The 25,000-nt window shown below is 39.8% G+C and overlaps 1 protein-coding gene across 7 annotated transcripts in view; it reads left to right on the forward strand.

Moving 5' to 3' along the window:
* Positions 1-2,050: 2,050 nt before the first annotated feature.
* Positions 2,051-25,000, forward strand: part of LOC110050843 (nucleolar MIF4G domain-containing protein 1-like) — a 151,623-nt gene continuing 128,673 nt past the window's right edge. For 3 of the 7 annotated variants that reach the window (XR_016206061.1, XR_016206060.1, XM_020756818.2), the window contains exons 1-2: positions 2,052-2,315; positions 19,680-19,783. Coding sequence is in view for 4 of the 7 variants with exons in the window: in XM_020756818.2 (XP_020612477.2) it covers positions 2,183-2,315; positions 19,680-19,783 (237 nt within the window). In the remaining 3 variants the exon portion in view is untranslated. Of the gene's footprint in view, positions 2,316-19,679; positions 19,784-22,779; positions 22,845-25,000 lie in introns of those variants that run through there. The other 4 variants (XR_016206062.1, XM_089284956.1, XM_020756815.2 and 1 more) reach the window with 3 other exon arrangements.

The raw sequence follows: 25,000 nt of genomic DNA on the forward strand, positions 1-25,000 counted from the left end.
TCTATGTCCTTGCCCCCGGAGATTTTTAAAATCGTGGTATGTAGACTGTAGATGTTAGATTGCATGTCATAGAATGAAAGGGAAACCCAAAATATGAAAATAAATTGAAAACAAGTTGAAAAATACATTTTGCGGGTTTTAGCTAGGCAAATGGCCATGATTTGTTGTCAGAAAACTAACTTACCCGCGAATTGCGTAGCTTACCAAAAGATCGTTAATTCGTTCCACGGTCAACATTCTTCAATTGTGAAAACAAGACGTAAATTCGCGCAATTTAAAAAATAGGTCCGCAATGCGAACTTGTGTAAATTTCAGTCAAATAAGAGTTGATGCGCTATGGATAAATCAGAGAAATTGTAGCTTTACGGTACATATTTATACATTTTGTCGTTTTGTAGTGATGAACGTCGAATAAAGATAACGTAGAGTGGTGGTTATAAGATCCCAAGCTGCAGAAAAAGAACGGTTACATGAGAAATATGTTTGGACTTTAGTTTCCAGGAAATTCGCTCCCTTAGGGTTCGGTTAAACGGAACTCTTTACCGTAGTAAATGACCTTTTACCACGGGAAACTGCATTTAGTGAGTATCACCAATATTTCCGGAGGTAAATTTCCCGTGGTTAATACCCATGGATACATCAGAAAGATCACATGCAGCGCCCTTGACATTTAATTTAGTAAGTTGCATTGGTGTTTTGATGTCCAAGGTATTACGAGCAAATCACGTTTCTCCGTTTGTCATTAATATGTAACCGAAAAGGAACTAGTGAGACAATCTCAGATAGTGCAGAGTGTAATGAAAAGCTCCGACGGAGTACTCATAACACAGTTCCTATATAACCCCTACCATTCACTTCTGGTTTGTATTGACCTTGCTAGTCAGCTAGGGATTTTGATGAGACATCTTAGCAGTGTGTAGGTTTGGCGTGTGTATTTCATTCACAGTCCAAAAATAGTTACAGTTAATTACCGTTTGACAAGACAGTTCTTGAATTTTACTGTGGTGTTTTACGTTGATTTTTGCTCATTTCAAATTAAATAATAGATTTAAGTAGCGAACGTGACAATTTTATTCTTCACGCAAACTTTTGTAACTTGATACTTTTGTTTTCCTCGCAAAGTTATGTAACCTGATACTCTTGTTTTCTCGAAAACACACGGAAGATGTGCTTGTATTCATTTCACAGCTGCAGATAAATGGAAAGTTGAATGTCGGACGAAGAAATGGAAGAGAAACGATTTGCTTTATTTAACAGGCAAATTTTCTTTTGACCAATAAACAAGAACTAATCTAATTATCAAATTGTCACGGAACAACACGTTCTGTTGCCACCTTTGGCGTTAACAATAAAACCACATAAATTTAAAATAAACACTGATATCGATTAATACAACTGAGAAGTGTTTCAACGAGAGGCAATGAAAGTAAACAGCGCTACTTGACCGACATCAGTGAACGAGTCCCCTCAGAGACTGATAAAATTTATGCTTTCAGTAGGTGCCACGGAGTCTGCAGCAATATTTGAGCAGTTTCCTGGGTTTCTTTGTACAATTTGACAAGTTTTAATGCCACTTACTTGGGAAAGTTTCGGTTGCGGGTATGAACATTTTGGTCTGTTTGATAGAGACAAAGGATAAAATAAACGCACTAGTGTAGTTTGGAAACATCGCATGATATTTCTTGAACCAAGGTAGGCGTAATTCCAAAAGACACGCAGTCACAGTAGCATTCTTGTATCACCTCATTGACCTCAACTGACCCCAATTAAACCAACCAATTAGAACCGACTATTTTAGCGCGAAATATAGGCGTGAAGGCGGGCGGCATTCAAAAAACCCAAGTTCTCTGGCAGGCGGTATTTCTCATGATTAGCGGCTTCGCGGGCAAAAGACGTCCTCGCGTCCCACGTCCCCACGTCCCAGCCTCCCCGCGTCCCCACGTTCCCGAGTCCCCAAGTCCCCGAGTCCTCACGTCCCCTGCGTCCCCACGTCCCCTGCGTCCCAAGTCCCAAGTCCCACGTCCCAGTCCCCAAGTCCCCATCCTACCTTTAGGAAGCACCTCATGGAAGGAAGGAACCTAAAGATGGCGGTACAATATGTCCCCATACATCACGTACCTACTGACATGGGGCTGTCGTAACAACCGCTGACAGTTCACGTCAGCGGAACCGGAGAAGCAAAATGGCAGATCCTAAAGGAGGGAAGAGAAAAAGAGAGATAGGAGACGAATTTGTCCATATTCGAGCCAAAGGACAGTTTTTGAAGGTACCGATAACGCTTGAACATGACAACAAGCAAGATGTAACAATTAGAGGTATGTTTTATTAGCAAAGGAGAACATTTCCAATTGAAGTTATAAGGCTTATTGTACACGTGCACAGTTAATTAAGCAACAGACCTCAAGTTTTTATGGTTTATTTAAGCAATAGACCACAAGTTTTTATGGTTTATAGGTTGATAAACCACGCGGGATGTTGGAAGAACACTCGAAGAATCCGTAAATCACGAGCCGCAGGCTCGTGATTTAGGAATTCTTCGAGTGTTCTTCCAACATCCCAAGTGGTTTATCATGCCACTAAACCATAGAAACTTGTGGTCGATTGCTTTTATAAAATAATTCAGAAGACATGCGAAATTTCCATGAGTTTACTGGCACAATAAACCATAGCTGATTGACCAATCAGAGCGCACGCTTTCATTTGATTATTATATAAAGTCTGATAAACCACGCGGGATGTTGAAAGAACACGAGAAGAATTTGTAAATCTCGAGCCGCAGGCGAGTGATTTACAAATTCTTCTCGTGTTCTTCCAGTGTCATTCGTTGGTGCCACTTTGTGGTCGGACATTTGACGCAAACCCCAGTAAAGTTTATATTTTCTGAAAGCTTAATTACCTCTATAAGTTAGAGGTAATTAATGCAGAGAAACATTTTTCGTTTATAACTTTGCTTACAATCAATCTTTTTTTCATAGAATTTTTTTTAAATGAAAGATCGCAATAAGATCTATAGATCTGAAAAAGCAAAAGACATTTTTTTTGAAAAATGGTCGCTTTTGAAGTATACTGATACCATATAATAGTAAGCTTAAGCCTTACTAGGTTTCTTAGAATGCAGGATTTAGTGGTTAAGTCCCTAATTACGGAAATATCCTCCAACCTTAAGTCATCTTAGCCACCAAATAGAACTTCTCTTTGCACTCAGTCGAAGCAATTAAAATTTTTCAGTCACAAGTGAGAGAAGAAATCATGGTTTACTGAGATAAAAACAACTTTTATTTGGGGGTTAATTGACTCAACTGAGGGCCAATCGACTTGGGGGCTTAACGACTAGATTCATGAATTAAGACTTACATGCATGAGCATGGCTGTAGCCAGACTGAAATGCTTGTCTACCTAATATCGAGAAAAATGCCCCATCTTATTGGTATATTTTTTGGCTTAACTGCAGAATACCCTGCCGCTTGAGTTAATTCATTTGTGCACATTGCTCATTCTTTAAAAATATATTGTGCACAAGTAAAATTGAGAACAACAGTGGGAGGGTTTTCTCCAGTTGCTCGGACCACTCGGTTGGTGCCTGGAACAAGTCACATGAAAGTGATCGCATTTAGCTCCAAGTCGTCGTCATTTGGCTCAATGCTTTAACTGGTTTTAATGACGGGGCAGTTGAAGTTAATTCGCTTGGCTAGTACACCTTACAACTTCTTTTGAGACAGAGGATGTCTTTCAAGAGGAGCTTTTCTTTAACTTGGGGAAGGTACTGGCCATGCAAATCCTGTTGGAACACCACCAAACAACACATAAGCTTGTCATTTAATCAATTTTTCTTAGATCTTCTTTCCTGAATTTTATTGAACAAACTTTGGTTCTCGCGGTGATTGTGAACTCCTTTCCTCCATCTCAACGAATTATATTGATCTACTATTTTCCCTTGAGGCAAACGGTGGAAGATTAATTTTCTATCCCTTCTCGTGGCATTCAGCAACACAGCAACTCGTAGGCACAGCAAAATAAAACACACCAGATCTGCGACAAACCAACAGTTTTCTGGGGAAGCATTGTCAAAACAAAACATCAAAGCATGACTAGCCTTGTTTTCATGCAGCTCGTCTCAGGCGCCGACCGAGTGGTCTGCCATATTTCCATTCGGTGTATTCAAAAATTTTACTGCAGCAAGTGCCTTGGTTCTCCTGTTACTAGCTATGTCCCTGATAAGTGGTTTCACTGATGGCAAGTGTTCTTGAGTCTGTGGTTGGTCAGACGGAAAAGTAGACACTCTTTACTAATGCCTAAAGAAGGAAGTTAAACTAGTGTTTTCATTTATGAGGCTGAAAAGTAAAAAAACTAACGAAGACCTGAACGTTACCAGTGTAAAAAAATTAACAAAATTAATTGTAAAATTATCAACAGTGTATGATGTATGGTGTATGAAAAGTAACTAGTAAACAAACCGGTGAACAATTGTCAAATTGCAACATTTCAGGGGCATGCATTATTGATTCAGTAAAGCCAAGTAGCCAGTTACACTCCCTTGAAAAATCCTGGATCTGCCCCTGCAATTTAATTACAGAACAACTTGGTCAGATCTTTTTAAAGAAGTTGTTATATCCTTATTTTGTATATCTATTAGTAACGAGAACAAAACATATTGAATGCATTGTTCAACAATTCAAATTGGTTTTTGGTTTTGTCCAGACATTATTAATCCTCAATCAAAGGTCTGTAATCGACACTTGATCGAAATCTTGATCGACACTCTGTAGACATCCCAATTGATATTCAGTCGACACTTGATGAACACTTGATTAACACTCAATCAACATCTCAATTGACACTTGATCAACAGTCGGTCACTAATCGGCCAAGTGTTGGTAGACTCATATGTATCAATCAAAAATCAGTAGACTCTTGACCAACTGTTGACTGAGATGTAGATCAAGTCTTGATCAAGGGTTGATCAAATATTAATAACTTACACATTATCCAAAAAATGATGAAACACAACTTACTACATATACATGTTTGTAGCTAGATATGCATGTAACTAGGTATTTACTGTATATAAATAATATGATTTTTTAACTAATTTTTTTCCCCTCAAAGCAGGGAGGTTAAATGTTTGTATAATTATTTTTCTTGTTGCTGTGTTATATGTAAACTTTTTCTCTGAGTCATTCTCTTTTGATAGAGTACTCAGAGTTCGTTTCAAACACAGGGCTCAAAATAATGGCCAGGCAATGGACAATGTCTGGCCAGAATGTTGACTTGACCTCCCAAAAACTTCACTCACTGGTCATGTTGACCAGTCACGTCATGTTGAGACAGTCATGTTGTTCATAATATTTCTTGAATAAACAATTAAATCCTCAACTGTAAATCTTAGGTTTTTAGTCTCTTTTTTATTATGACCTCTCACATGAAAACATACGGTTATTTGTTTGAACGGCTAAAATCATTTTCTTGCTGTTTGTTATGCATTCAGGATCGATAGGAATGCCATTCGAACTGCTGGGGTTATCCGCTCAGGAAAAAATATTCAGCCGTTTGAACAACTGCTGCTATCCATTCAAAAAAAAATTTTCATCTGTTAGGACGGCAGAGGTTTTCAATTCAGAATTCAAAACTAGTCAGCCTTTCGAGCAACGGAGGTTTTCCGTATGGCAAAGGGAATCTGATCAGATTCAGCTCAGTTTTCATGACACTTTAGATTTGTCACAGAGCACCTCTCTTTGTTGGCGTATATTATAAGATATTTGTCATTGCTTTCACTTTCATTGCACAGAAATCAATGAACAAGATGCCAAAACAGAACTTAGACTCTATGGGACTCCGGGACATCAAAACAGGCATTTTGCAGTCAGCTTCGTTTCCATCAGGCCGTAAATATATCATTGATATCATTGAGCATGAACCCAGTATCTAATTTAGAACCCACCGATAAAAGTTACTGTTACAAAACGGACGAAAATAATTATACCAGCAGAAAAGCTGAAGGCCTTATCAGTATCTGTATCTGTAAAGATATTCTGTTCACAAATAAAATTTGAGACACTCTCAACTTGTCGCTTAGCATGTGACCAAAACCTACCTACTTTCAGTGGTAAAATTTACCAAATGATCGTCATTAGTTCTTTGTGAATGAAAACTCTCTCTAAAATATGACTATAACAGAGCTTAGATGTTTTATGGCTTACACTTTAGAGCTTTTATTTTAGTCACATCATCAAGAAACTTCCCGACACTTGTTGTGCAACTGTAGCCGTATTTGTTGTAATGCAATGATTTGTTGTGCATTTGCACAGGTGAGAATCGAGGAAACATGAACTGCTTCTTCTTCGGCTATATTTGTTCACCAAGTTATTTCTGAAGCCCAAAATTAGGATCTGCTGATGCATGTTTGGTTTCATTTATGTTTTGATGGACATCGTAAATACTTTGTAGAACATCAAAACAACAGCTCATGGAATTCATCATACTAATCGAAAAATTTGAAGTTTCGTCAAATATGCATCCATTCAATACTTTCTCTTTGGCAGGTGGCAAGAATTCCACTGGTACCGTGCCATTTCCAGGTGATCTGACCGTAAATAATTAACCAATCATCTTCAAGGAGAAATTATTTTTAAAGCCGCACAGAATTCTTTGCGTGCCTAGTAGAGCTTATCCTGACCTTTGGCATGTAGTCCATCGACACATCGATAGCGCTGTGAGGATAAACATGCCAGTTTTCAGTCGGAAGGCTTTTTTTCTCATCATACTTTGGTTGTGAGTGGAGTTATAACTTTACTACCGAGTATTTGTAAAGATTTTTAAACTAAGAAAAGTTCAGTACTCGATTATCTAGACCAACAAAGTCAGTGAGTTGGCTTGTGGGCCTTCTGCATGGGCACATGACATGTTCTCTCCCGCAAGAGGTGGTTGAACCTTCTTTCCATTGATCCATACATTTTGATGGAGTATTCAGCTTTGTTGGTTGAAGGAACTGTGTGCAGAAGACGCAAGGAAGCCTTCTGTACTGCTGGAACTAAAGATGGATCTTGTACAATCAGATATCTTTCCTCCGGATTCTCATTGGTGTCGTCGCAGAGATCGCAAACATGAGTTTTATAAACCTGCGAGCTAGCGAGCCATGCGAGCCAAAGGGCGAGCCAGTGCGAGCCATGTGAGCCATGTGAGTCGTGCGAGTCATGCGAGCCCTAGCACAAATGTCAAGATTTTTTATTTGTTACATTTATATTCACATGAGAACAAGAACAAGAGCAACGGAACAAAATGAATAAGATCGCAATATTAAATTCTAAGGGAAGAGACAACCACATGCAGCAGTCAGCCAACCGACAAAGTTTTGATAACTCTGATTCACTAAAGAGCGAACCTGTTAAAATTATGTGATTCACTCACCATTCTTGACGCCAATACACGGAGTTGCCATGAAGTACTATTGTCCTTTTTCTTGAATGATTTTCAACATGGATATCAATGAATGACAGGTGCCAATGGATACCATTTACCTACCCGATCGAGTAGCGGTGGGGCGGTGGAGCCGTACGTTTCTCTCAGAAAATTTTCTTTACTTTAGTCTTGAACCTTAAGGTTACCGTATACCTTCAGGGGTGTCTTGCGTCCAAGCGATGTAGCGTGTCCGGTTTAAGCTGTAGATACCTAAGCCCCTATATCAAATTAAAGCTTATAGAGCTGGCTATCAAACCATACCAAAAATTTTGAAATAATGTGAATTGCCAATTTTTTCACGGCCACTAAATGCAAGCGTCCTAATCACCTTTTGGAAGCTACAAGTCAAAGCGAATTTTGTTTTTTGCCAATTTATTTTTTTCCTTGGTTTCAGGACAAAAAGCGCTAAAAAAGCGTGTCTGCGTTTTTCCATATTCAATTGTAGTAAAAAGTTACAGAACATTTTCGAAATAGGATTTAAAAAATGTGAAGTGATCGTACAAAAATCACTCTCGGAGAAAAAATATTTCGAAATAAACAATTCGCAGACACGTTTTTGTTTTTTATATGTTAATCTAGCTACTGTCCAAATTTGAGGGCAAACAAACAAATTCCGTTTGAGTTGTAACTCTTTAAAGTGTCTGCTTCAAGTGAAAAAATTTATCCGAGAAAACAGCGTTAAGAAAAATATCTTGCTTCGCAAACAAACTCCGCCTACAAACGCCTTCAACTGGGTTCTCAGATCACTGAGCCAATCAGCGCTTGGAAAATTTACTACCATTAACTCGTGGTGAAATTTACGCGCGAATCTGCAAAAAAACCCTTGCGTTTCGCAATGCGCTCAAGGCGGAGAGATAATTTTTCTGCAGCTGGGTTTTTCTTGAAGCTGGTTTGGCAAAATGGGGAAGACGAAAAAGGATACGAACGCTAGAGTAGCTGGGCGACGAGAACAAACAAAAGAAAGCGCGGCAGAGCAAATGTGCATGGATTATATTCCAATGGATCTCAATGAGTTGGACGATTCATCGGTATCGAACTCAACAAAAGAGTCACTGTAAACATCGCTGTTATCGCTGTCGAGTTCCCAAATTTTACACAACCTTTCTCTTCTCTTGACTCGATCTTTTTGCCTGCTTGATACGTCCGTAGCTTCATCCGTGAGGCCAACTATCGCTTCTTCACTCATTGATGTATTTTCATTCATTCTTTGCTTTTTCGAACTGGTAAATGGAGTTTTCCATGGTCCATGTTTACTTATAACTTAATAGAATTACGTCTAATACGAAAAATGCTTGGATTGACAAAGCTGATTAAGTAGCTGATTGAGTAGCCAGCCAATTCGTGGTATCCATATCGGTAATATTCCCATGAAAGTAGTCTCGGTTGATTGCATACACGTTATAGGGCTGTCAATCAAGAGGGAACTTTTACTTCCGGCCATAACGTAAAACATGCATTTCTCTGCCAATATTAGGTTTTTTTCAATTTTGTTTTCAGAAATTAGAGATTACTCTTCGACCATTAGTTTGAACCAAATATCCAAATTTGAAGAAAATTGCCGATCTGAAGGTATACTGTAACCTTAATAAATTTTTGATGCATTGTTCTTATTTTTTGCGGATCCTGGGCGATTTGAATAGACAAAATTTTCTCCAAAAAACAAAAATGTGAAACAAAGAAAAAATTCATCACACTCAGGGCAGCCATTACTATGATGCAAGACTTGGCACGATGTACAGATGTTTAGAGCATTTTTCATATTTGCCGCACCAGCAATAGTTCTGGTAACCGAAGCGAGATTAGGATTTTCTTTTGGGAATATTTCAATTGTAGGCACTTTTGTAGCTAACTTTAAAATTAATTTCCCAGGGAAAGGGAGAGTACCCTGGGAGCGAGGTTGTACTCGTCCCCAGGGTCATCTCCGCTTTCAAGATGGCTGGCGGGCAGTTTATAGCGATAGTTTAGTGATAGTTGGGCGCGAGATCTATGTTTCTTGGTGAAAAGTCGACGAACTCCCAGACCAATTGAAAAAAAAAAAAAATACTCGCAAAAATGGCTTGCATGACTCGCATGACTCGCATGACTCGCATGACTCGCACCGCTTGCACCGTGGCTCGCATGGCTCGCTGGCTCGCATGGCTCGCTGGCTCGCAGATTTAGCGGACCCGCAAACAATGGCAAGTCCTCCATCAGTTGCGAGACTTTGTTCAACATTTCTTGCAGCTTCGTTGTTCCAGGCTCTCTTCCACAGGCCAACAATAGTTTTATTCTATGAGGTTTTTTGTGTCCTACTACTTGTAAAGTTTGCTCCACCCATTTTCCGCCGCCTGCTGTCTAGAAAGACGGTTTTTCTTCTTAAAATCGCGCGCTCGAAAAGTGCAGGTAATCATGGCGCGTTTGTGGGACAAATCTAAAAACTTCCAAGGTCTTGTTTTCACTCCTAACAGGGATAAATTACTGCTTTGGGCTTTAAAATAGAAAGGAAAAATACAAATCAATGTTTAGGTGGCCTCAGTATGGAGGATCAAGTAGTACAGAGTCCGTAGAACTTTCTGGTGAAGAAGGTTTTCTTCCTACAACCGCCGCGAAAACATGAAGATCAGAGCGCTTTCAGATCACAGATTTAAAGCAGCTTTTTGGACTTAAGAAACAAAAATGGCAATGTACATTATTACTTCGAAGTTGAATTCAACTTTTGGAACGATTGGTAAAGCCACAGGCGTTAAAATGTCTGGAAAAGCGGTCGCTAAAAACTCAAGCTTTTGCATTAGCGTAAAGAATAATTTGACCATGTGGTCATGCAGTGAAGCATGTGTGCAAAATTTTGAACAATGTTTTGCTTTTAAATAGGTTTCTTCGTCTCAGCGTGAATGAAAAGCTATTGTTATTGAACTTCCTTTCGCATTTCTTTCATTTGGTTCCCTGTATTTGGGAATTTTAGGTTTTAAAAGTGAACAGTAACTTGCACGCTAGATTTCTGCATATTTAATTTACGGCGACCTCCAGGCGCTTTGTTTATTTGCTTCGTTCAAATATTTCTGCATCTTATTAAGCTACTACAGAACCACTGGGAAAAGAACCAAAATGGCCACTAATTAACACAGTCGAATTACGACTGATCTCAAAATAATTGGCTTGTTTTTGTCGTCTTTTTGATTTACGACTTTCATCTTTCTTTCCAGCGCCGTCATATTTCGTCGCGCGGCGAAGAAATTACTTGATTTCTTGTTTTCAGATTGATTTTACAAGAGTTCTTCGCTTTTATTTTTCGTTGTTTTCTCAAATGTTAGCCGTTACAAGAATGAAATTCGGTTGTATTTGGTTTCGTTTTGTCCCCCAAAGTCAAAAATTAACTCATTTTCGTAAAGTCAATTTTCTCTGCTTCTGTGGGACATTTTGTCGTGTGGTAAGGAAATAATATAATTTCTTGTTTTCTCACCAGTTTTGTACATCAGGTTGAGTTCTTTTTGTTAATATTTTTTAATATTTCGACCCTTCATTTATTGAACTTTAAATAAACGATGTCTTGAAACCTGATCTTGTGTCTGTGGTTACTCCGCATATGCTTTAGGGGTGGGTTGCGGGCCGTCGCGGGCAATTTCATTCAGGTGTCAATGGGTTAGTGCATGTTTGATTGTTTGAAGTTGTGTAAGCTGTTCATAAACTGCCCCTGTGCATTTTTGGTCAGTGTCATAGACATCATTTCCCTACCAAAGAGCAACTGTTACACTGTGTGGTGTAAATGACATTGCAAAAGGCCCTCTTGAAGGCCCTCTAGACACTTGAACACTGCGAGTTTTGCGTGACTTGAACACTGCGAGTTTTTGCGTTACATTATAATTCATTGTGTCATACATGTAGTATGTTCAGCTTTCTTGTGCGAGCCTGCAATGCTTGTGGTTACAGTTGGCCGCCATGTTTTGTAAGGACAGAGATTTGGTGATTAAAGCCTAGTATTTCTGCAGGCAATCGTCTTTTCTCATTTACAACAATTTAATCACCAGTCTCGATGGACAAAGTACTCCGTCCGGAGCGCCTGGAAACGGACCCTAGCAGTGGCGAAGCTTCGAAAGAATGGCTTCATTGGAAACGAACCTTCGATAACTTTTTGGCTGTCCTACCACAAAGAGACCTCGACAAGCTCTCGGTACTGGCGAATTACGTTTCTCCCTCAATCTTTCAACACATCGAGGAGTGCACTGACTATGAGGCAGCCGTAGAAATATTACAAGCTCTTTTTGCCCGCCATATCCTTGCCACGAGGTGCCAGCAACCTCACGAAACTTTGGATGAATTCCTCCAAGCTCTGAAAACACTTACCAGGGATTGCAACTTCCAAAGTGTCACTGCTTCTAAATATTGCGAAGAAAGCATCCGTGACGCTTTTATCACTGGTTTACGGTCACCTTCAATCCGCCAGAGGTTACTGGAGAATAATACGCTAGATTTGAAGGCCATATTTGATCAAGCTCGTTCTCTGGAATTGGCTATGCGTAATTCCGAGTCCTACTCTGGTCCTCCTTCATCTGTCAATGCAGCCATTCCACCCACCACTACGGTGGATCAGGAACAGATAGATCCCAGCACGCTAGCTGCGGTTGGATCAAATGGCTCACCTCAAGCGACTACCTGTTTCTTCTGTGGAAACAGCAACCATCCTTGTTCAAAATGTCCTGCCCGTGATGCAGTTTGCTCTAATTGTCAGAAGAAGGGCCATTTTGCAAAAGTTTGCCGTGGAAAGAAGATGAGCAAGAATAAAGTTTCAGCTGCAGCCTGGTCTCCTACACTTGCCACAGTTGGTGCCCCTGAATCCCTTTCAAAGTCTTCAGGAACTGTAATCATCCAAGGACTGGAGGTCAAAGCCCTCTTTGATAGTGGTAGCACTGAAAGCTTTATTCATCCAAGGTTGGTAGAGAGGGTAGCTCTTACCGTTCATCCTTCATCTGGTACAGTATCCATGGCTACATCAGCATCTCGTACAGTTAGTATCCCTGGTACCTGTGTCGCTGATCTCTCCTACCAAGGACGTAAATATGCAGATTACAAACTGTCCGTCTTGCCTGGACTTTGTGCTGACCTAATCCTTGGTCTTGATTTCCAATCCCAGCATTCAAGCGTCACTTTCCATTACGGGGGCTCTGAACCACCTTTGGCTGTCTGTGGTTTTAGTAAACTGAATATAGACCCACCTGAGCCATTTGCGAATCTGACTGCAGACTGCCATCCAATTGCCTCAAAGTCTCGAAGATACAGCCAAGAGGATTCCGCTTTTATTGACGAGGAAGTGAAAAGATTACTCAAAGAAGGCATCGTTGAACCAAGCCTTTCACCATGGCGGGCACAAGTCGTAGTGACTAAAGACGAGAATCATAGGAAGAGGCTAGCGATCGACTACTCGCAAACAGTTAACAGGTTCACACTTCTAGATGCTTTCCCATTGCCCAGAATAAGCGACATGGTCAACAAGATGGCCCAGTACAGAGTATTTAGCACAATCGACCTACGTAGTGCGTACCACCAAGTACCGCTTAAGAAGGAAGACAAGCCTTACACAGCCTTTGAAGCTCGAGGAAATCTCTATCAGTTCACTCGCCTGCCTTTTGGGGTCACCAATGGAGTAGCCTGTTTTCAGAGAGAGATGATGAAGTTTGTAGATGAGAATGATCTTGAGGCCAGCTTCCCTTACCTTGACAACGTTACTATTTGCGGCAAGGACCAAGAGGACCATGACACTAGCATGGAACATTTTCTTGAAGCTGCCAAACGCAAGAACCTCTGTTATAACACTGAAAAGTGTATCTTCTCAACCCGGCGTCTCCCCGTCTTCGGACACATCATCGAGGAGGGTACCATACGGCCGGATCCTGATCGTCTACGGCCCCTGCGTGAACTCCCCGTTCCACATGACTCAAAGTCCATGAGCAGGTGTCTCGGGTTATTCTCCTATTATTCACAATGGATCCCAAGGTTCTCGGATCGAATCAAGCCAATTGCTTCTTGCAGGTCGTTCCCTCTGCCTCCGCCAGCTGTTGAAGCATTTGAAAGTCTCAAGAAGACGATAGAAGAAGCTGTTGTCACCGCTATTGATGAGACCATTCCCTTTGAAGTCGAAACTGATGCGTCCGAAGTAGTGCTAGCAGCCACTCTCAACCAGAATGGAAAACCTGTCGCCTTCTTCTCGCGAACTCTTCAAGGCAGTGAACTGAAGCATGCATCCATAGAGAAGGAAGCCCAGGCCATAATAGAAGTGGTGAGGCATTGGAGACACTTCCTTACTGGAAGACACTTCATCCTGAAAACTGACCAGAAATCAGTGTCCTACATGTTTGACAAGCAGCACAGCGGAAAGATAAAGAACGAGAAGTTCCTGCGTTGGAGACTCGAACTCTCCTGCTTCAGTTTTGATATCATCTATCGCCCCAGCAGAGATAATGTCCCAGCTGACACACTGTCCAGGACTACGTGTGCCATGGCCACTGAAGATTCCCTCTTTAAGCTTCACGAAGCACTCTGACATCCAGGCATCACCAGGCTAAACCACTTTGTGCGAACCAAGAACTTACCTTATTCCCTCGATGAGATTAAGAAGATGACAAGCCGGTGCCCTATTTGTTGTGAATGTAAACCTCAGTACCATCGCCCAGAGAAGGTTCCCCTTATCAAAGCCACTCAGCCATTTGAGAGGATCAACATCGACTTTAAAGGCCCTCTTCCGACAAATAACGGAAACAAGTACTTCCTTATGGTTGTTGATGAGTATTCCCGGTTCCCATTTGTTTTCCCATGTCCTGATGTATCCACGAACACAGTCATTAAGTGCCTTACATCGCTGTTTTCACTTGTTGGAATGCCAGCATATGTCCATTCAGACCGCGGAGCTTCATTCATGAGCAGAGAGTTATGGGAATTCCTGTCTTCAAAAGGAGTAGCTTCAAGCCGAACTACCAGTTACAATCCAGAAGGAAATGGGCAAGCAGAGAGATGCAATGGTGTGATATGGAAAGCAGTTACTATGAGTTTGAAATCCAAGAACCTACCATTCAAGAACTGGCAGGATGTCCTCCCCGATGTGCTACACTCTGTTCGTTCTCTTTTGTGTACTGCCACCAATGAAACTCCACATGAGCGATTCTTTGGTTTCTCACGCCGATCGTCAGCTGGCGCCTCCATCCCCACCTGGCTAGCTACACCTGGCCCAGTGTACATTAAACGCCAGGTACGCACAAGTAAGATGGACCCTTTGGTCGATGAAGTGGAACTACTCCAGGCAAACCCTCACTATGCGCATGTGCGCTATCCTGACGGTAGGGAGACGACAGTGGCCACAAAGCACCTTGCACCCAAGGGCCACATGGAAGTTGTCGAGGCCCAGCCAGCACCAGAATGTATTCCAGAGGAAGCAGAGAACTTGCCCCTTGACACACACGTGAGTGTTACGCCTGATGCAGAACCATCGTCTGTGCCCGAACCTGAACTTGAACCTGAACTTACACCAGTACTGAATTCAGAACCTGTACGTCGCTCCCAACGAGTTCGTCGTCCTGTAGTTAGACTTAATCTTTAAAGGACAGGGTGAATGTGGTGTAAATGACATTGCAAAAGGCCCTCTTGAAGGCCCTCTAGACACTTGAACACTGCAAGTTTTGCGTGACTTGAACACTGCGAGATTTTGCGTTACATTATAATTCATTGTGTCATACATGTAGTATGTTCAGCTTTCTTGTGCGAGCCTGCAATGCTTGTGGTTACAGTTGGCCGCCATGTTTTGTAAGGACAGAGATTTGGTGATTAAAGCCTAGTATTTCTGCAGGCAATCGTCTTTTCTCATTTACAACACACTGTGCTCAGTAAATTATAAGGCTCAATGATTTTCACTCGGACACTTTTCTCCCCTGTGAAATGGCGTGACCACTTCAGCCATGGGAAACCATCATGATGCTGTTGGTTGGTGTTGTAACAGCACTCTGTACACCTGACTGACTTAGAAATAGTGTAATATAATTCTCAATGTCAACATAGCCCACAACTACCTCTCCAAATTTATTAAAGGTCATGCCAATCTTTTCTAGCAATTCTTGGCGTGTGCCATTCAGATTATTAAATTTTTTTCTTTACTGAGTTGGAGAGCGTTTGATCGAATGGTCGACCGAACTAGTGCTGTGGCCGAGATACGATAACAATAAAATGAATGACTACATAAAAGCAAACTAGAGATCGATGGAATACAGTACCTTTAATACCGGTATAGAAAGTACACTGTTAAAAGCAAATTGAAGTAAAACACGAAGTGATTTTCAAGCTTACAACGCGATGCGGCCAGCGCTGCATGTTGTGCGATTCTAGTACTCAAATTGCTTCCATCCAAGTGTAGAAAAGATTCACTGCCGAAAGAGCCTTCCCAACTGTCCAAATCAACACTTCTCATATTTACAGCACAATTCCGAGTTCCAAGCACAGTATAAGACAAGACAAAATAATTCTGAAAAGCATCAACACTTACCCTGGCAGTGACCGCCATCATTCAAATGCAAACTCACGACTACGTGCGGGCTGCCTTATGGGATATGGGAATAAAATTTTCTCTCCAGTCTCGCGCAATGACGTCACCAGATCACCTGGTTCATTGAGGTGCTGAGCCCTGCCAAGGCTATCTTTGGTTAAGTTTTAAGATTTTCGTTGTATTAAGCCAATTTTTAAACGGTCTAGCATAGTCTGGAACAAACACATTATTTTTGTGGGTTTACTTAGGCCAATATTACTCAATTTTTTAAAAAATATCTCGATTGGTCCGAAATGAGATGTGACTGAGCTCAAATTACTTTGGCCGGTCAACATGACCAGCCACAGTCTGAAAATTATTTTGAGCCCTGAAACATCATCAGAACTGTTTACTGACAGCTGACTTTGGTACAAGGTTGAATGGTACTGTTGTAGTGTAATTTATCTATGTGACCTCAATAACATTGATTTCTGCAATAAGTGGATTGGATTACATGTATGTCTCTGAGAGCTTGAATAATGAGATTGTCACACTGTTCATGTACATGTACCTTGTGACAAATTTGTTGGACATTATATTCTGGAATTCTCAATTTGCTTTCAATAAACCTCGTGAGATGTTCCATAAGATATTGAACAAATGCCTAGAGCTCTAATATTCCAATGAAATGTAGGACCACCATACATTGTGAAAAAAGCATTCAGCGCCAGGAATTCTGGATGGTTCCCTGTCTCTAGAATTTGAAAGTTGATTGATTTTCAATTGTTTACAAAGCTTTTGGACAGTCAGTGTGTTCACAGTAGTTGATGACTCATTTTAAGTACGATCATTTAAATCTAACATATTGCAGTTATCTGAAATAGTTGTTTTGTGTCATTCACAAGTACACACAGCTTCCACATTGATGGTTTTTCAATCACTACAAGATTATTACAACATGGTTGCTCGAGAGGCTCAATTATGAAATATCGGAACTCAATATTTCCTCTGAAGAGGCTCAGTTTTTCTCATACGAGGGAGGCTAAAGCTCCTTCCAAAATTATGGAATATCGGCAAGGGTTGTATATTTACAATACGCATTGACAAATTGCTACTCAGTACCATAGAAATTCGCAGTTTATCTCGTCCTAAATCCTCACGCAACCTTTCATCTGATCGGTTGGAAACAAAATATGAAAGACTCACCTCAATTCAAAGAATACTGTACTTCCAAGGTAAGAGATGAGATCGAAGAAGGCAGCAGAGATCTTCGTTTGCCATTGATGACTATCGGCAGATTGTTGTTGATACAAAGTGTTTAGGGAAGGTACATTTTTTATTGGGGAGGGTCAAACCTGTTTTATTTGCAACTAGGGGAGGGTCACAGATTTTTGGCAAGGAAAAATTACTCTTAATGTCGCTTAGTTGATTCTTATTTGTTAACAAACACGCGAAGTGTATAGAAACCTAAAACTTGTATATACAAGCAAAGCTACCAGTCAAGATTAATTTAAATTATTTACAGGCGTTGAAATATTATATCAAAAAAACTATCTTGTTCCAACTAACATAATTGTCTCTCTCAACCTGTGCCTGCTTTCGTCCATATTTTGATGGCGGTAATGTTTCCGTGCGGGGTTCTGGTATAAAATCAGTCTCCGGTGACGATTCGTTACTTAAGCTACTTGAGCTCGAACCGACAACTTGATCTACTACATCACTTTGCAAGTCTGTTTCAACCTCGGATAGTGATGAGGTCACTTGTTGCTGCACATTTCTTAGCGGGGGTAGCGGATGTTGTTGACACTCCATTGAATTGTACAGCAAGCTGCCAATGGTGCTTTCTTTCAGTCACGAAACAGCGGCGAAAGCGTTTCTTGTAGGGACAAGTGGTCCAAAAGGATAGGTAGAATATTGGCAGAATACTATTTGAGAATTCAGTATATTTGCCCTTTGGGTTCGGGAATCACCCCAGGTCTTCACCTTTCCACTTCTCTGGACTTGCACTTTCACTTGTTCCCGCACCCGATGTGCCACCAACAGAGTCAGAGGAGTAGTGGGCATCCTTTTTAGAATGGCGAGTCAGCAAACAGCCACAATAGCCACAAGTTGTTCCATCTGACCTCATGAAATCCTCGCATTCACCACAAGCGCATTTCCCTCTTTCTATTCCTCGCACATCCTTGCCCATTTTCAAGTTTTCACCATGCAATCACACACCACGCAATTAACTGCTTTGTGTGCAGACGCAGTTATGTGGGTAACACTTCTGGTTGGTTATTTTCACTTCCTGTTATTTTTGTCTTGGAGGAGGTGGGGGTAGGGTCAGATGTTTTTGTGTAGGTATTTGTGAAGGGTCATGCATTAAGCCATTCTGGGAAGTGGAAGAGCCGCAACTTTTTTTGCAAAAAATTTCTGAAATACCCCGACCCACCCCCACCCAATAAAGACATACCTTCCCGTACAAAAGACTGCAAGATGGATATTTGTTGTGCTGATTGGCTCTGAAGTATATTCTGTTGTTACTTACTTACTTTTGGAAAACTCAGACGATGGTAGTAGTGACTGCTGTGCAAGCGCAGTAGTCACAAAAAGTGTCTTTGAGGTGGTCCGTTGACCTGAAATCAACAAGATGTTAGTGTTTTAAAGCGAAATCAACATCTTTGAGCTTTTGTGTTGACGTGAAATCAACATTAAACTGTTTTTTAAGTGAAACGAACATCTCTGGGGTCATGCATTCTCGTGAAATGAGCATTTAACTGTTTCTTAAGGTGACTCCATAGGGTAATCATTTACGGCGTTGCGTGCGCAAGTGTTATGTTCTGAATGCCGTTTTTGCATTCGTTTTTACACCCAGTTCTCTCAAACTAATTACATGTAATAAGCAATGATTAAATAGATTTTTACTATTATCTCTGTTGAAATTATTGGTTTAGTCTTGAATTATAAATGCCTGAACAAATATGTTTTTTACTTTTTTATGGCTTTACCTGCAATTTTCTTGAATTTCCTTTGGTGAAATCTTCCCAAATTTTCACAGCATATCGCTTCCTGTGGGATATGGATTTTAAAGACAAAAAAAGTAGGGTTTGTAAAGGCAGGTTTTTTGATTTTTGCAAATTTACGTCTTTTACTGCTGCGAGAAAACTGGTCTTATAGATTTTCCTGAAAAATGAGTACCGTCTAAAGTAAAACATTTACTAGCAATCTGCCAAGTTTTACGGAATTTCACCGAAGGAAATTTACGGTCAGTTTTGCTTGTTGTGCTCATGTTGACGTAATAAAATATTGAAAAACACTGACGTTTTCCTTTGAGCATGCGCAGATTACTTGAGCTTTTGTCCTCAGCACGTGTGCGATTGTAAAACTATAGGGAGCCACCTTAAATGAAAAAGTGTCTTTAAGATCACCTGTTGACCTGAAATCAACATTTTGCCGTTTTTTGAAGTGAAGACAAATTTAAATTATTGCATCCAAAACTTGAAGTGAGACAAAGTTGTTTGCTTTGTTGTGGAGTAGAAACTTTTTTTGAGCTTTTTTCTGGCAATTCAGAGCGAAAAAAGCAAAATAACCTAAAATTCAACCTACAGTAAGGCCGATATGCATACGGCCCTTCAATTAATAGATTGTTCTCTCATGATTTCTATGTGTGATAGTTGACTTGTAGGTGTAATTAATTCTTGCCTGTCAATTGTACCCCAATCTCTTATTAAAATTGCTTTATTTTAATTGTTTTTGTGTCCAGGAAAGAAGACAAGAATAAAACCAAGCAGAAAAGATGAAAGACGGAAAGCCAGAGCCGAGAAGAAGGCAAGAAAAGTTGCTTTCTTCAGTAGAAAGAAAGAGCAGGTCAGCAAATTAGTTAAGAATTATTCCATCAACATACTTTGGATACAAGGTTATAAATACAAGGCACATACGGTACAGTCGAACTTGCTGTTGTGACCAACTCTCGTAAACAACCACCTCTCATCTGCAACCAGTTTTCCAAAATACCTTAAGTTTTCCAAGTCAAATCACTATATTTGGAACCTCTTGACCACCTTGTGTAAGCGACCGGGACCACTTGTCTTTTAGAGCTAGAAGTTTGAAATTTTCTTTGTTTTTAACCTCCCATAAGCAACATGCACTTGACAAATAATGCATGTAGAGCAGAAATTGGATGGCAAGGTGTTGTAACATTTTGCATTCCTGGGTAGTACAAGAGACGAAAATTTCTCAATAACAGCATTTCCTGAAATTTCTCAATAACAGCATTTGCTGATGGGTTTACCCTGGTTAAATATGTTTAGATTGCTATTATTATTATTACTATTATTATTATCGTTATTGTTACTGTTACTGTTATTGTTGCTGTTAAAGAGCTTGTGAAGTAACAAATGATTGCTGCTTATTTGAAAGGCTTTTTATAGTAAAAAAGAATGGCGTTTTCCTTTTTGGAATATCTTTTTTCGTTTTGAGATATTTATGTTTTTGTATTATGGAAATGAGGAAAGTAATGATGTTATAAATAGTTCTACTTAAACAGTAAAACACTGAATCAAGAATATCTCCAGAGATATTGGAGCAAAGTTATTCCAACTTGGTACCAGAAATGTACATCACAAAAGAAACAGAATGACACCTTCTGTGTTGTTGCCATGGCAACACTCTTGGGTCAAGTGTCTTTCCGTGAAAAACCAAATATGCGCATTTGTAACCTTTTGTGATTTACATTTCTGGTGCCAAGTTTAAAGAACACTGCTGTAATATTTCTAGAGATATTCCTGATTGGGTGTTGAACCGATGTAGCTGAACCACCTATGACATCTTCATTTTCCTCAATTTTTCAGCTGCAAAGGATGCTGGGAGGGTTCTTATCGCCAACGAGTCAGATGAGCGAAAATCTGAGTCTGACGAGGCGGCAGCTTTATAGCGCCATATGTAGTGTGAAGGTGTATGCAGCTGGTTACCCAGAAAAATTCTCAGATTTTTTCAGCTCGATTTTGCTTAAGTGAACATTTCTGGTGCTGTGAGATTTTTTTGGCCATATTAAGATGTAGGCGGATGTTGTTGATATTTGGGATGAGCCAATCAGAACACTATTTTCGTTTGGGAATTCGCAAGGTTTCAAAGCGTTGAACAAGGTTATTCCAGGTTGTTTTTCAGTGTTTAGTCTTTCTGGCACGGGATTAATCGTTTACTTTGGTTTATTTGCCTGAAATTTTGGTTATTTAAAGTGTATGAAACTTGGATTTCTTATGTTTGAATCGCATAATTGATAAGCTTATCAAGGCCTGAGTTGTTTTCTGGAATCAATTACAACCAATGGGTTGACAGAGTCAAAGGAGGTCAAATTGAACCAAGAGTGCACTTTGTGAGTAAAGTTCTGAAAACTTCAAGCAAAATGAATATTAATAACATTGTGTCTAGATACCTGGCAGCCGGGAAGTGTTTAAAAAAAACTAGCCTACCTGGCAGTCTGAAATTAATGTAAAAATTCCACAGAATAACTCATTTAATTCTTCTTGCAACTGTACAGCAGATCTTTGTTTAGTGATGTCAAGTGATTCCAACTATTATTCTAGCTTTTTACGAGCTTGGGCATACCATAAAATCATGAAACTTTGACACAGAAAATGTTCATGCTCTGACTCTTATAGAATAATATCTTCAAAAATCGCAATTGAAACCGGCTCTGAGAATACTCAATATATGATCAGAAATGCCAAGTGATTCTAAATAATGTTTTGGTTTTGCAGTGGACGAATTCTCTTAGCCTCAGCATGCTATAAATATCTTGACTCATGGTCACAGTCACGGGCGTGGTTGTTCAAAAATTCCTGTGGTCCAAAATTTATCGATAATCAATTCCAGAAAAAAATGATTGTTAGAATCAATTGAAACTTCCCCAGAGTATTTGAGTATTTTGATCTTTGGTCAGAAACACCAAGTGATTTTATACAATGTTTTTGGGTTTGCACATCCCAAATTGTCTGAGCTTTGTGTGACTCACAGGCATGGTTTTTCAAAGAACTTTTTACCTGGCAGTCAGAAATTATTTCTGTTTTTCCACCATAATTTCCATTCAAACCTAATGAGAACCTTTTTTTAGCAGTTGAGAATGCTTGACCTCTGTGTAGAAATACCATGGGATTTCAGAACTCATTAGGCCTCTACATTGAATTGTTCACTTGGCCTCAGCATGGAAGCACATAACATGACGAAAGTTTGCCACAGGTTGTGTGACATTGTTGATAGGTACTGAGTGACAGCAGAGATTTGCATTTCTTAGAACTGTTGGCTAAGTTATGTTAAAAAGCAGCTTATTCGATATTCGACGGCCAGTTTTTTAAAAGTGTGTTTATAATAGATACAAATTTAAAAAATAAAACGTTCATTGTAGTCAAGTACTAGTTCATGGGTTAACTCCCGGGTATCTAGGTTTTTGAACAACCATGCCTGTACGTGGAGATCAAGAATTAATATAATTATAGTATGCCAAAGCTAAGAGAATACGTCTACTACAAGACCAAAACATTATTTAGAATCACGTGGCATTTCTGAACACTTAAACTGTCTATGACAAGGAAGTTGTGCTGTACGTATATAAGAAATAGAGCTTCTTTCTCAAAATTAGACTGTTCACAGCCTCTCTACTTACGCACGCAAAAGAAAAAGTGCTTGCTTCAGGTTGCGTTTGTTACTTCCGCTTGTGCTTGCTACTAACACTTGGGTAGCAAGCGTTAGTAGCAAGCATTCTTGCACAAACACTCAGCATTCTGGCAATGTGAAAACGTGGGCTTAAAGCAAAAAATATTGACAAAGCTACCTCCGACTCCATCTTTTTTTGCTCTCGCCCCTAGTTTTGCATGAGCAGACTTAACTTGTTCGCAGTTCACTATGGAAGTGCTTGCTATACGGGTTAATGGTAAGTTTGCATTGACTTCTGATAGTTGAGTGCTATATATAGGCCCACAACACCATGGGCACCCACTCTGATGAGCCTGCCTCCCTCCAGTCAAGGAGGAACTCTTTGGAATGAGGCAGTTATTGTATCATAGTTTACTGCCGTTATGAAGTTCTTGAGTTTTAAATCTGTATTTGACCCAGACGGCCAAAACCTGAGAGGGCATCCTGGAAGTCCCCGTGTATAGGGAGGAATTTTTTGCTGTAGCAGAAAAAATCTCGATTTTTGAGAACATGGCTCAGAAAGGATTGCCGAAAAGTACGTATTTAGGATTGCCGAAAGTTTGCTGGGGGTCGAATAAACACACCGCAATCTACCGCAATCAAATAAATTCTCTTCGAAATGGCAGAGATTCTGATATAGAACAAATTGAAAATGATTTCAAAGATCCTGAAGATTTTGGGATAAAAACAACTCAGAAGGTATGGTAAGTAATTTTGAAGTACCAGTAAATCTTGATATTCGAGGTGAGTGTCGCTTTGTTCGTGTTCAATTGTGGCTAAAATACCTCCGATTGCTAGTTCTACCTTTGGCATGTCGTTTATTCAGATCACTCATTTGTGTTGAGTTATCTTACGTGGCGTAGAGCTTATGTCACGGCTGGGTGACTTGGCAGGAATCCAAAGGTAAATGTAAATGTTTTGCAGCGTTTTTGTTGAGGACAAAGAACGTGACTGTAATTTGCATTTAAAGATTAGAGCAGTGATAGTAATGCGATACCTCTGTTAATAACCTGAGTATCAGGCCTTTCTTAGCAAGAGGGTAAGGGAAGAGGGGAATTACAGAGAAAATCCTTTTCTTTGCCAGGTGCCTCCTCCTCCTACCCATCTCAGAAAAAAATTGTGACAGCAAGTTCCAGATAATGTTCTCAACTGCTGTTCTGCTTTATTTTTGTTCTGATATGTTTGCTCTTATAACAAGAAAAATGGTTTGTTTCATCATCAAATTCAAACAGCAGAGTGGTTTGACATAATATTTTGTTTCTCTATAATATTTTAACCTTTTTTTCTTTAGTTCTACTGAGTGAAATTTCTGTAACAGAAATATTAGTTCCCATGAAGGAAACCTTTCTTTTTTTTCAGAAAGTACTTTTTGTCTCCTTTCAAACGAAAACTCATGGCTGTCTGGAATGGAATGAGTTAAATAGAAAGTGGATAATGTTTGGATAATAACCATGATAAGATGCCTAAGTTATAGGAACATTATGAGTGATAAAGTTTACAAAAAAAGTTATAGAAGTTTTAGTTCATACAATAATGTTCAATATTGTTTTCAGTCAGTAGAAATAAAAGAAAGCGGGGGCAGCTTTAGTGTCATAACTAGTACTAGTCTTAATCCACTGGCTATCAAAAGCACTGCTAAAATCAAAAAAATGGATATTTTTGTTCTGTTTATTGCTTTTAAAGTGCCTATGAAGTTAAAATAATTGCTGATTATTTGAAAGGCTTTTCAAAATAAAGTAGAATGGAGTTTTCCTTTTTGGAATATCTTTTGTTTTGGAGGTATTTATGTTTTTGTATTTTGCAAATGAGGACAGTAATATTACGTCATCAGTGGTTCCACTGAAACAGTACAACACTCAATCAGGAATATCTCTAGAAATATTAGAGGAGTGTCCTTTAAACTTGGCACCAGAATATACATCACAAAAGAAACAAAATGACACCCACCGTGCCATTGCATGACAATAGTAATGCCATTGAAAATTGGTAAAAAAGGAAAGGAATTAAATGGTTGTCACTGGCTAAAAATATGGTTATCGGACGTTTCGGCCACTACTGTTGCCTTCTTCAGCAAAAGATGGAAAATGCAAATGTTAAACACAGTCACAATCTTTACATTTGATCTTGTAAACAATGCCTCTGTAAGCCTCTTTCTCGATCTTGTCTTTAGGTTTTTTGAGTATGTTCGAGATGGTACGAATAGGTTTATGGGCGACCTTGATATTGAAACCTCAAAGAACGTTTGCGACTCTTTCGGAAAAACCTTTGGCTTAGGGGAGGATGACTGTGTTTATGTTGGTCAGTCATCATGCGCGTTAAAAACATGTATGAAAGAACACGCAAAGGCTATAGCAACATTGGACAAAAACTCTTTATTGGCCAAACACCATATGC

The sequence above is a fragment of the Orbicella faveolata genome, unplaced genomic scaffold, assembly GCF_042242905.1.
Source record: "Orbicella faveolata isolate gen_17 unplaced genomic scaffold, um_ofav_v1 contig_13, whole genome shotgun sequence".
NCBI lineage: Eukaryota > Metazoa > Cnidaria > Anthozoa > Scleractinia > Merulinidae > Orbicella > Orbicella faveolata.